Raw genomic sequence first — 13,436 nt, 5'->3', positions numbered from 1 at the left:
GAACATATTTTCACTGTTTTTAAAAAATAGCTTGGTTTCCTTAGAAAGCTCAAATTTCATTATTTAATGCATAAACAGAATCCTGGGATCTCCTCTACTTCTGTTTAGAATGTTTTAATATAAAGGCAAACTTGCTAACTTTCTAATAACCAAAGTGTTTTTTAAAGGCAGCTGCTATAACCCCGATGTTTCTTTATTTGGGAAATTAGTGTCTCTGGAGTTGTGCCTATTTGCGCGCGCACGTGTGTGTGTGTGTGTGTGTGTGTTTTAAAGGAGCTACTTGTTCAAATGTCACAAAAATAATATCAGAATGTTAGGGAATTAAGTGAGGAGTAATGACATCACCAAGAAGCCCTTGGCTGGCATTTCCTCTGTCCTTGGCACCATCAGCTGAGGTGACTATATCTGTCAACATGAAACTTGGGTGTGGTTGAACCATTTGATTCTAGGAGCTTGTTTCCCTTGATGACTCTGAGCTCCTGTGGACCAGAGAGGCAGGCTGAGAACTCTTTTCTCACACACTGAGTCTTGACTTAACATTTCCTGGATGTTCCCAACCATCAGCTGCTCCCTTATTCAAAAGAGGTCATACTTCCTTTCTGAACATGTGGAGGTTATCGGATCATCTTTGAAAGCCTACTTTTCGGTGTAGGAAGACTCCTTTGGTGTTGGGTGTTGCTTTTCAGTACCCTCCTTGTTGTCTGTAGTAGTCGTGTCTTTGTGTGTCCAGAGAACACTTCTGGGAGCTGGATGTGGGTGAGGAAAGCCATAGGAACTGCAGGGGATGGGAAGTCAAATCAGATTTGACCCCTGCAGGCTCCTGGGGGACATGGTACTCTAAAGCGGAGTGGAATCTGGAAAGAGCCAGAGGAGAGGCTCAGGTGAACTGTTAGGGATGTTCGTCATCACCCTCATCATTATCCTCCTCCTCCTCATCATCATCAGCACGGTAGTAACAACAACAGGCAACATCTCTTGAATGCAGGCACTGCGCTCATCATTTTACAAACAGCATCTTAGTGAATTCTCTCAGAATCCTTTGAGGTTGGCACTTTTGTTATCCCATCATTCCAGTGGGGAAAATGAAACTGTCATGAGGTTAAACAGCTTATCCAAGGTTTACAACCATCAGTGGCTGGACCATGATCTGAATGCCAGCAGTCAGAGCGCAGACGGCCTTGGAGCCACTCGCCTGTGCTGCCTCCTTGGGGGCTCGGGTGAGCTGGACAGGTGGTGAGTGCAGCGTGTCACACACAGAAGAGCAGGTGTAAAGGCACAGGCCCAGCAGAGCCAGGGCCGTGTGGGCCCCACGAATAGGCGTTGGCTTGGAGTGCTGTGTGCTGCAGGGGGCCGAGGGTGGCAGGGATCCAGACAGATTGTGGACAACTTCAGGTAAGTTAAGTAGTAGTTCATTCAGCAGAAAGTTACGAAGCACCTTCCTTGAGCCAAGCCCAGCGGCGGGTAGTGGAGGTGCGAAGCTGAATAAGGTGTGGTTTCTGGTCTAGTGGGGACACAGACATGAGCATGAGTCAGATGGTTCAGCGTCACAGGAAAGCCCTTGAAGGGTAGGCAGGACTCAGGTAGGGAACTGAAGGAATGGTAAGTGTTTCCCAATTTCTTTCCTTGGCTTAAAAAAAAATGTACCCAAGACCTGTCCTTTGCCCCTCGTTTTGCTCTGGCCATGATACTGATATGTCCAGAAGATTTACTTCTGTAGAATGTTATTGAGATTGTGTTGATTTGATAACAGGGGTTTCTATTCTGGAATAGGATGCTTCTAAGGAAGATGGAAATAAAGTCAATTTGGGGGGAGGAGGGAAGGAAAGGAGACAAAGCTGACTTGTGATAGTTTAATTTTTAGACACCTTTGAAAAGTCTCCACTCTCGGCTTTGTGACGGGCTATAATTGTTTGCCCATAGCAGGGCCTTTCCCAGGTGTCTGCTCGTCCTGAGATGTTAGAAGCACCGCGCAGCACACCTTTCTGTCAGGTGCTGGGAATTAGGGCACTTTGGGCCCACTGTTTTGTCTGATGTGGATGAACCCCAGGGACAAGCTCTTCTCTGGCTAGCACCCTAACATCAGGTGCCCTGGCTTCAGCCGCTTCGGTGGTTAAAAGCGCTTGGCACATTCATGCCCTTCCCTGCACACACAGTGCTCCATGCTTGGCAGATTCCCAGAAGCATGCTGGCCACACAGTGCCTTGTATCAGTGCCCAGGTTTACCCACTGTCTGCGTGTAGCAGTGGCCGGGACGGACGGCACTTCCTGTGTTGGTTTCATTGGTGGATGCACAAGGCAGGGCCCTTGCTGGAGACACTGGTCCTGTAGGGCACGGGCAAGGTGCCTGGGCTAATAGGGCTCTTCCCTGTGCCTGACCTCCCTGCACAGATGGGCTAGAGCTTAAAGCGCTCTATTCCCATATGTCTGGTCACAGGATCCTGGCATTGGTCATCTGTTCACAGGTTTCCCTGGTGAACAACAATCAGAATTTCCTGGATACTAACTCTCTGCTGGGCCTCATGGGTGAGCAGTTGGCAGGGGCTCTAGAGTGGACTGCCTCGGTCCACTCCCAGCTTTGCTAATTACTAGCTTCGTGAATTGGGAAAATCACCTCCCCTCTCAGTGCCTCAGTTTCCTTATCTGTAAAAGGGGGCTTTAACAACACTTTCCTCCCTCCCCAGGGTGTTGGGAGCTTCAAATAGGGTGATAGACTTACAACAGTTCACTTAGGGTGTGATCTGTAAGAAGCATTCAACAACAACTCAGTGAATTTAAATCCTCGCAACCATGCTTTGCTATGTATATCATCACTATACCCATTTGATAGATGAGGACACTGAGACTGAGACTCAAAGGTGAATAGGTTAAGTGACATACTCAAGGTCGCAGAGCTGAAAATGTCAGAGCTGGGGCTTGAGCCTGGTTCTACTAGATCTGGGTCTGTTCCCCACGTTCATTTTGCTCCACATGTTCATTTTGCTCCACAGAGCTCTGGCTTCCTTGCCTGTGGAAGAGCATCGTGCAGAACCAGCCACATCCCAGGCTCTGCTTAATGACTTTTGTATGTTATCTTGATATGTGGGTGCTGTGTAGCACATTTAATTAGCAGTTTACAGGATGTTCTTTGATACAAGATGATCTCACGCTCAGTTTCCCCATCTGTAAGATGAGGCTGTTGGGCTAAGGTGATCACTCTGATTCAGGACTCCAACCCAGGTAGCACGGCAGCCCAGGTTGGAGCGTCATGGTCCCAGTAGCTGCATGAGTTTGTGTGTTCCCTTATCTCCCTGAGTTCCAGTTTTGTTTTCTGTACAAGGAGGATGTTTCCCCCAGCGGAGTAGCTAGAGGATTAGACAATGTGAGGAAAGGCCCTAATACATAGTAGGTGCTTAATTCATGACAGCTGCCACTAACACTTCTATGACTTATCCATGTTCCTGGAAACAAGCCCCATTCTTTCCTTCTCCAACTCCAGAGTAAACGTGTTTACCGTGCTTTATTAATGCTTCTTGCTTCTGAGGTGAGAACGGCTACAGCACGAGTTAGAAGCACAGAGCTTGATTTAAACAGACTGAGTGCAAATTCCCACTTTACCACTTATTAGCTGTGTGACTTTTAGCAGGTTGCTTAACCTCTCTGTGCCTTAGTTTTCTATCCATTAAGTAAGGAGCCTGCTTCATAGGGTTGCTGTGAGGATTGAATGAGTTAATTTACACGAAGTGCCTGTAACAGACCATGTCATTAGTGAGTTTTCAGAAGAGCAGCCCTGTTCTCATAACTAGTGGGGAAAACTCAAGCACAGAGCAGTGTCAGTATGTTCTCTGCATCCTGAAGCAGTGAGTGGCTGGAGTTCATTGTCCTGGTCTCTCTCAGGTCCCATTTAATAAGCACAGACAATTCACTGTCTTCCCACTGGGACATTCCCAGGATTTTCCAACTTTTTTTAAGCCATGGAAACATTAATCTAAGGGAAACAATCCCAGGTGAAATTTTGCCTGTCCCTTTCTGTCCTCCATCTCCACACCTGTTTGGAGGTAGAAGTAACCACTCCCACCCCTGTGTCTCTGTGTCCATCTTCATCTCCTCCATGGGCTTGGGCAGCAGAACAGTGCCTTCTAAAGGTGTTTGTCAGAACGTGGAAGGGGCGGGCATCGGTTTAACTCAGTCCGGTTTGCTGAGTGAAAGTGGGGTGCTTCTTTTTTCTTCATTCTTTCACTCGGTTCAGAGGTGCTTTTGCCCCGGAGGAAGTTGTTTTCCTAACGTGTTGGCTTCTGGGGCTCATCTCTTAATTCCAACTTCTGGTTGAAAGATGGTTATAAAAAGCTGGGGGGAGCAGGTGGTAAATGTAAGTAAGTCTCTGTCCTGATTTGAGGACTGCGCTGCCCAAGGATACGGCAGATACGTTTCCAGGAAGAAGGAGCGAGACCAGAACCGAGATGCCATTAGGATGATAGGAGCAGAGAAAGGCCCCTGACAGTCACGTGCAGACATTTCTGTTGCGGCCGCCTGGGCGGGGGGCTGGGACCCTAGCCTGATGGCTGCAGTTCCTCACCTGCGAAGCTCGTGAGATGGGAAGCCCTGGGCCCTCCTGGTGCTTAGCCTTGGCCCAGGAAGCAGTTTGTCCTTGGTTCTAGAAGACAGACCAATGTGCATCTACCTAGGAGAGTTAAAGTGCTGTCTGGTTGGGCGAGTCTGGGTGGGGATGTAATTAGGAGCAGGAGAGCTGAGGCCACAAGCAGTGCTAAGAGAGACCCCCTTGGCCTTGAAGCTGTGCGCTTAGAGCCACTGGGCAGCTCTGATGCCTTCTCCGGCTCCAACTCCCGGGCTTGGAGCCGCGGTCTCCCATGCGGTGCCCCATCTCCTGTTTGGTCACCACAGTCCTGCTCAGGATCATCTCCTGTAGGCGGCCTCTGGAGCCTTGGAGGGAAAGTCTCCCCGAATCATATTTTCTCTGGGGTTCCATTTCTGTCTAACCTCACACTGTGCCAGCTGAGATTGTCCTACAGTATTTTCTTCAGTTCTCCTTTCTCATATTTAAGGTTTGACTGTCGGTGGGGTCATTGCAGCACTGTTCAGTGAGCTGCTTTCTCCTGTTTGGGGGTGGTGGCTGGTCTATGGTGCCCAAAGTGAGAGGAGACAGAAAGCTCAGGACTTCTTTGACCTCGACCGTAACTTTGGACTTCCATAAGCAGGGGCTTCAGCCATTGTTCTCTAAACACTGAATGTATGAGTCAAAACTGATGCAGTGTTTCTCAGTCCCCGGCATCATTTGAGATGCTTGTTACACAGTGTAGATTCCCAGACCTGTCCTGTATGAGTGTTTGAGGGACGCAGCATTGTGACAAGCCTGGCAGGTATTCAGGTGTGAGAGCCACCCAGGCACGCGTGGAAACTCACAGACTTGCTGGAACTCTTAACTCACAAGCGAGTGTTGCCTTTTTGAGTCGCCCCTGGGGAAATCCTCTGCTTCAGTTCTGAATCTTCTCTTGTACAGCTGCCCTTAGACGTGTGTCACAGTCTTCTGAATACCCTCCATGGCAATAGGACTTACTGATGTGGCATTTTAATAGCCAAGTCATTCAGGGCCACTGCCGATAAGGAGGCTCATCAAGCTGGTTACTACCATTTGTGGTCAGAAAGAAACCAGTCAGTAAGGAGAAGGGTTTTCATGTCTCAGGAACTGTCTCTGAAGACAGCTCCCAAAGAGGAGTTCCCAAGATGCCTTGAGCTCTGGCAGTCTGGCTGTAGCAAGTGTGCAGGGCATCCGAAATTATTTTAAAAGACTGTGTGCATTTGGATGAATTCTGTTTTTTAAAAAAGGAGAGTATCTTCTAGCCATGCCTTAGTCCTGTTAGAAAGCCCCTCTCCAAAAAGTGACACCGATTAGAGCCCAGGTGGAGATTTCCCAAAGTGGGAACGCTGTTGGTTAATAGTGACACACCTCACTGTTCCCACCATCTGTGAGCCGATTGTAGATTTGTGAGATATATAATCCCTTTTGATTGTTATCCTGAGACATTATAATCATAAGGAAATAACATAAATAACTTTTTCTTGATTGTTGGAATGTTGAAAACAATGTACTAATTATAGAATGCTGAGTAAAGATTAGACATGAGAGGCAGAAAACCTGGCCTCCAAAGCCTGGCCTTGCTACTCACCAGCTGTGTGTCCTTGGGCACATCCTGTAGTCCCCAAGCCTGGCAAAGAATTGTCACAAAGCCAGCGTGAGGATTTAAGAGACTCCAGTACCTGACGGTACCCAAACGTAGTTCCTGCCTCGTAGAAGGTTCAGTAGTGAGTGTCGCTTGCATCTGAATCCCACCAGCTTGGTTCATTAAGCACTTACTGCACTCCTGAGTGCTTTGGTCCGGGGGAAGAAAGGAGATGGAGGAAGGGAAGAGGAGAGACTTCATGGAAAAGGACTAACCTCTGCTTTGCAGTGGAAATGAATATTCAACAAAAGAACATCAAAGGGGAATGAATCAATCAACTCTAAGGAAGTCCCATGTGCTCCCATGTTGCCAGAGTGCTGAGGATGGGAGGCCAAGCGTTCTTCCACGCCTCTGCAGGGGAGGACGGGAGGAGGGTTACTGGCAAAGATGAGTCATTATAATTATGGACTGTTCTTCTCTGTTTAAAAAGCCACCACTTTAAACGTGGCTCCCAGCAATTACAAATCAGTTATAACCCATAATCAGACCTCTGACTTTTCAAGTCTGTGGAGTCTCTAAGTATAGATATAAATCCTTCTTCGTCTGAGGTCAGGAGTTCAGTAAGATCATTCAACTAGTGAGTCTAAACGAAGCTAACTGTAGCTAATTATCAATCAGCCCTCTGATAGCAAACTGCTATCCTCATAAGGGATCATTTGTTATTTCTTCCAGGCAATTTCTTTCCTCACACCTCTGGCTGTTATTTGTGTGGTGAAAATTATCCGGCGAACAGACAAGACTGAAATTAAGGAAGCCTTCCTAGGTAGAGTATTCACAGTTCCTGCTTTAAGGGATGGGGCTGAACTTAATTATTTAGGTCGCTAGATTTTGAAAGTCTCAGTTGCACCCAGCTGATTTTTCTCTTCGTCAAATTAAGTTTGGAAACACAAGACAAGGTAAACTTTTATCCCTAAGAAGAACCAGTGCACGGATGGTAAGTACCTTATCTTCAGGGTCAGCCCATTGCCGCTGTCCCTTGTGCTGAAAGTGAGTGTCAGACTCGCCATCAGAGCTCTGTGCTTCCCTGGCACACCAGAAGGGCAGCTCTTGGCTGTAAGGGAAAGTGAATCTGAAACTTTGTCACCACTGACTGTCCAACCCCACATTTGTGGCTAATAGGCCCATATTTAAGGACAATTCAAAAATCAACCACAGACTCCTTGACCAATCACCATTGGCTAGAGGCAAAAATGTGCAAAAGCAGATGTAAAATATAATGTAAATTGGAAACAAACTCCATAACTCATCTTCAGTTTGGGGACATTTTGGCAGTTAATCAACTGCTATTATGTAAAGAATGCTCCAATCTTTGCCATTGATTATAACACCATCGTTATCAGTTCTCCCCAAGCTGAGCCATATCTGCATGTGACATGAGTCTGACATTTTTAGGGTTAAATCCATTTTTTTCTGATCTGCATATTAATCAAAAGACTGAGAAATGACAGCATTAAGAGAAAGCAAAACTATCTGGCTTGTTTAGCAACCAAAATAAACTACCTGGAGGCCAGGTTTTTAGCGTTTTGATGGTTAGGAAAACTGAATTAGGTTTATTTTTTGACATGACACGTTAAATTTACCCAACCCATCACACACATTGTGTTTGTTGGTGTGTTGTATAGGCTCACCATTCAGTTAGGTAGTAAATCTGGAAATATGAGATTCTTCAGTAAAGGTTATGTTTGTTAATTACTGGGCTTTGAGGAAATGAAAATGTAGCGAAACATGGTCTCCCTTGTTCTTTGTAAGGGAAGGAAGATGAGGGTGAGATCTAGGGAAGGCAGAGCAGTAAAGGGACAGGGAACATTCTTACATAATCAGGCCTTGGTTAGGCTCTGTCTAATTGAAAAGAACAGAATTCCTCTGAAATTACATCAAATAAGTTAGAGGTTTGGTTACAGGGCTATGATAAGCAATCTCACAGACATCCAAGAATAGGGGAAAAAAGGACAGAGGAGCCTCATGGGGACGGAATAGGTATCCAGGCCACGAGGGGTGGAGGCGCCCCTGTCACCTTATGACCCCTCCTCTCTGTGATGTGCCCATCCTCTCCTCTCACTCCCTGCCTCAGTCTCCTGTCTGGACGTCGTTTCTGCTGCCTGCACCTTTGGTCTGTGTGAGGTTTGGGCTCGCAGTGGTGGGTGCCCCTGGCCCACACCTGTATGACCGTTCAGCTCCAGTGCCACCTCGAAGTTTCACTGCATCTCGTGGTCTAGACTTCCCAGGTGGAGACTCGGGCTCGACTCATTTCTCAAGCCTGGACACAAAAGTCCCGAGTCTCTGGCCCGCCTGTGGATGCCTTCCCTGAAGTCAGGTGTGTACCCCCGGCTGCTTAACTGTGATTTGAAGCTTTGGTCGTCACATGGTCTCTGTCTCCTCAGCTGAGGTGGTGGAAAGGTCAGGTTTTCCAGGAAGGGCGTAGGTGCCCTCCCACATGTGGCTCGAGCATCTGGACGGATATCACTGTGGTCCCCCAGATGTCCCTTTAGGAGCCCTCTCAGTTGACCTGGAAATCCCTCTGCTTCACTTGTTATTCTAGCCGCTCCCTTGACACGGAGTCCCAAGATATGTGACTGTGGGTAGGAACTGTCTTTCATGGTTATGGTTATAATTTACTGCCCGCTTTTGGAGCTGGGCTGTTGTTATGGCAGTGAGTAGCTTACAGTAACTTTCCCTAGACCTTTCATTCTCAGCTAAATCTCCCTTAGGATGACATCTCAAAATTGCACCCCATACCCGGCCTCCTATATGTTAACAGAGAAGGCGGAGTTACTGGATGTTCTGTTTGCCTAGATAAATGAGAGCCTGCCTTGTAAAAATGATGAAGAACCTCCCATTGTATACACAGTTTGTTTTAAATTGCTGCTTTTAGGAAGCCTTGGAAGTAGGGGTTGGGGAGAGTGATCTTTAAAAACCAAGGACAGAAAACTAGGTGTGTAGCTTTTCCACCGTTACCTGGGATGCAGGACTTTCTCAGTGAGGGTGGTTTAGTCCCTTCTTTACCCAGGCATCTTCAGCAGACCCGAACCCTGAGAGCTCCCCTGATCTGCCTGTCCACAGCAGCCCCCTTTGTGCATCTGCTCTTGGACGAGTGAGGCCTGCCCCACCCAGCATCGGGCTCTAAGGGATTTGGCTGCAGAACAGCCAGGTCTGTAAAACGGAGAACCCTGTTTTGGAAGGACTGTGGTGCTGAATTCCCAACAACAAAAGTAACAACAACAAAAGCCCCTCTTAATCCTCTGGGGTGCTTATAAGCAGGAGTGCCCTCCATATAGGCCACTTGCAGGCCAACTCACATGACACACTGCTTTGAATTTCTTTATCAGACACAGTCTGGCTTGTCTTTCTGACTCTTCTCTCCAGCCCGCAGTGCTGTGGGATGCTGTAAACACAGCCCTTAGGAATCAGACCCCCTGGGTTATTGTTAATCAACAAGCCACCCCCTGCCCCCATGATTGGCGCCATTCATTTCCTGCTTGGCCAGCCTGTCACGCGTCTAATCTCAGCCCAGCCTTCCCTCTGGTATCAGTGAGAGGGCCCCTATCTTGGTCCCCCTGGGGGTTGTGCTATTCAGATGAACATAATAATCAGTTCATTTTACTTCCGGAAGGCTGCAATGACTTCCACCCTAAATATTGTCGCTCCAGATCCCCACTCTCTTCTGTCTCCTTCAGGCTTTTGGATCAGAGAGTGAAGCTGCCAGCTGTTGGTGCTTATATCACATCCACACATTTTCTAGCTCAGCTACTTGAAGCTTTTCCGAGAACTGCTCTGTGCTCCAGTAAACCCAGCTGGTGCCGAGGTTGAGGACGTGTATGGTGTTCTGGATTGATGTAGCAGTCTCTGAAGTTCCCCAAGGGCATTGGGAGGTCAGCTAGTGATGCTTGTTCCCAGAGACCTTCTCTGTGCAGAGGCCATGCTAGGACCAGGATAAGAGGGAGTCTGGCCCCTCTGGGAAAACACAACAGTGAGCCCGCTAGACTAGCCCTGACAAGAAAAGACCCCTGTCATTTCAGGGCTATTTCACAGCCTGTTAATTGTGGCTCTGGGAGAATTCTGCAGTGAAGGTGGCCCAGGGCATCTTCCCTCCTCTCCGCAAAGGAGACCTCTCAGCAGTGCTGTGAGCTTGTGAGAAAGAAGGGAAGCCAGCGTTTTAGGAAGGAAGGGTCTGTGCGTGCAGAATGTAATCATATCTCTCCAAGTCCCCCCACTCTTGCTTCCGGTTTATATACCCCAGTTGCGTGCTCGGTATTTTAAAGGTGGTGGCGTGCTGCTGGCTCAGGCTCTGCTCTCCCCCCACCCCCCGGTGGCCCGTCCCGCCTTTGCTGCCACAGTCAGACATGGCACTGCTGCCCAGCCCCCGCTTAGGGGATTAGTTTCCCTTTGACAAAGGTGTTCATTTGAACTGGCCCCTCCCGTTCTCTTTGCTTCCCATGACTTGTAAAAAGCAGGTGGGTTCTGTCTCCACCTCAGTGGCCTGTGCCCTTGGTGACTGTTGACTGTTCACAGTACTTTCTGTTTGCAGAATAACACATTTGTCTCCCTTGATGACCATGAATTGCTCCAGGCAGCTCCTTTCCGAAAATGGCCCTCCACTGCTATTTTCTTACGTAAATCTCAGCTAGTATTGAACAGTTAATACTTGCCAAAGGGAAATCGTAACTCATATGCTTTATTATTCAACAAAGCAATGGAACGGGGCATCAATAGGTTTTTATTGCTTATGCAAAACATTTGGCCTTCCATCGCATTGACTTGCCTTTTGTGCAGTCTTGATAAACACAGGAGAGAGGTGCAGGGTCCTTACAGGGAAAGCTCCATGACTCATTTCATCTGCACCCTTTGGACGATCTGTGCTTCATCCAGCAAAGTCCTTCCAAGCTGCTGGGAGAAAGTCCCCGTGCTGTCTATTTTTAAAGGATGTAATCCAGAAGTGCCTACTGTTTTAGGTGGCAAGAAGCACCACCTGGGCAAATCTTTTCAAAAGCGAACGAGGTTTTGGGGACACTTCACCTTCTCAGAAACGGTGATTTGTTTGATAACAAGTGGACAGCCGTCGGCAGGAGACGGGGTCAACGAGGAGGTGATGGCTGAGTGGGCACGTCCTACTTGCAGTAGGATTCCAGCAGCTGCTCTGATTAGAATTGTGTCTGAGAAGATTGCCAGAAGGAAATAAAAAAGGTTATGTTTCTTGCTACCTGTAAAAGAGATTCTACATGCTGTCCTATTAAATCTGTTCCTATCAGGCCAGAACATGATAGATGGGCTTCTCAGTGATATTGAAAATTTCAGTCAAGGAGGAGAGATCAATTTCATGTCACAGGGGCTTGGAATTTTACGAGTCACTCTCCAAAGTCCTGTTCTAACTACATTTTCCTTTAGCTGCTCAAACTTGCCTCCCTTTTTTAATTTGCTCATATTTCTATGGTCATAAACTAAATAGTAGTGTGACGGAACAGAGGTGATGGTGATGATGATGATAATGATGATGATGATGGTTTTGATTTGCGAGCCCGCTGGTTATTTTTCTGTCTGTTGGTTTTGTTTTGTAGCCGTGTCCTTGGCTCTTGCTTTGAATGGAGTCTGCACAAACACTATTAAATTAATAGTGGGAAGGTAAGTTCCAAAAAAGAAACAAATAGTGACTTTGATTCTCAAGGTTGTCTATGTAGGAGCCTTGGCCACAGGACACTGGATGGGACAAATTTGAGCTCTTCTGGTTTTCCCTTAAGTTGTTGTCCTTCTGAGGTTTCTGTCCTCAACACAGATCTTTCCTCTCCTTTGAATTACGAACTCAGTATTTCAGAAAGCAGGGTGTCAATAGTAAAGCAGTGTCCACTGAGTGCACTTCCTTGTGGACCAGAGCCCACAGCTGGCACCTCTGGTCCCCACTGATGTTCCATCGCCTCACCAGACACCCACTCACTTGCCAGTTTCGGCCTCCAAAAAATAAATAAGCTTTCTTATTTATCGTTCTCTTTGGAATAAGAAATATGGATTGGCATTTGAGCTTTGGCTCATGGCACATTTCTCTTACTCCCCTGGGAAGTGATTTCTCTTCTCCATTATATCTTGCCTCCTCCCCCAACTGCTCTGGAAGTGAGCTAATCTCTGTAGAGACGAACCGTCAAAAGACCCGAATTCAGGACCTGACCTTGGACCTGACTGGCTGTTGGCCTTGGGCAGGTTGGTTCCCCTCTTGGAACCGCAGCATCGGTGATCATGTAAACACTTGGTGCGCGGTGCTGGCCAGGCATCGAGGGGGCAGAAGAGGGATACAGATCGGGCAGTGCGTGGCTTGGGGCTGCAGTGTCCTTGCAACTTTCCAGGCTTAGAGTTGCTGTGGGGTCTGATAAAATGCCGATTCCCAGGCCGTGTCCGCTCTGAGGTTCTGGTTCAGTAGGTGAATAGCCACACTTGGAGAAACACTAGCCACATAGGGGAGAGACAGTAAGCCAGCAGTTCTGATAGATTACTGATAATTGATAGGTTACAGATACCGATAGATTGTTACTGGGCCCAGGTCCCAGAGCTGGAGGACCAGTGAGTCAGTCTGTGTGAACTGTGACCCAGTTCGTACAGAAAAGGGGGATTGTGTTGACAGTGCTAGCAAGACCTTGTCCACGGCAGGCGTTCGGCAGAGGTTAGTTGAATTAATGTGAAGTAATTCACCATCAAACATATGTGTGAGAATCCACACTTGAGTGAGGTGGACAAGCATGGGGTGAGCTGTGTAGGTACAAGAATCCAATTGCTGGGGTTCGGAGCTTGTCTTTGCCACTTACTGGTTGTGTGTGACCTTGGGCAGTACGGTAATCTTTCTGAGCCTTCATTTTTGCACCTGTGAAATGAAGGAGGTCCGAGGGCCTGCCCCAGGGTTGTCGTAAGAATCATATGACACATAGAGTCACAGATGTAGAGAACAAACTTATGGTTACCAAGGGGGAAAGAGGGGTGGGACGAATTGGGAGATGGGGATTGACTTATATACACCACTATGTATAAAATAGATAACTAACGAGAACCTACCGTTTAGCACAGGGAGCTCTACTCAGTGATCTGTGGTGACCTAACTGGGAAGGAAATCTAAAAAAGAGGGGAATCTATGTATACATATAACTGATTCACTTTACTGTACAGCAGACACTAACGCAACATTGTAAAGCAACTATACTCCAAGAAAAATTTTAAAAGAAAATAAAATTTAAAAAAACATGCACC

At 47.4% G+C, this 13,436-nt stretch overlaps 1 protein-coding gene across 8 annotated transcripts in view; it reads left to right on the top strand.

Annotated features, from left to right (window-relative positions):
- PLPP4 (phospholipid phosphatase 4) overlaps positions 1-13,436 on the top strand; it is a 554,796-nt gene that overhangs the window by 391,062 nt on the left and 150,298 nt on the right. For 6 of the 8 annotated variants that reach the window (XM_059899366.1, XM_059899368.1, XM_059899369.1 and 3 more), the window contains 2 exons: positions 6,888-6,978; positions 11,768-11,831. In XM_059899366.1, coding sequence (XP_059755349.1) covers positions 6,888-6,978; positions 11,768-11,831 — 155 coding nt within the window. Of the gene's footprint in view, positions 1-6,887; positions 6,979-8,415; positions 8,530-11,767; positions 11,832-13,436 lie in introns of those variants that run through there. The other 2 variants (XM_059899373.1, XM_059899371.1) reach the window with 2 other exon arrangements.

The sequence above is a fragment of the Balaenoptera ricei genome, chromosome 16 (assembly GCF_028023285.1).
Source record: "Balaenoptera ricei isolate mBalRic1 chromosome 16, mBalRic1.hap2, whole genome shotgun sequence".
In the NCBI taxonomy this organism is placed as follows: Eukaryota; Metazoa; Chordata; class Mammalia; order Artiodactyla; family Balaenopteridae; genus Balaenoptera; species Balaenoptera ricei.
This window is presented reverse-complemented; position numbering and strand designations above follow the sequence as displayed.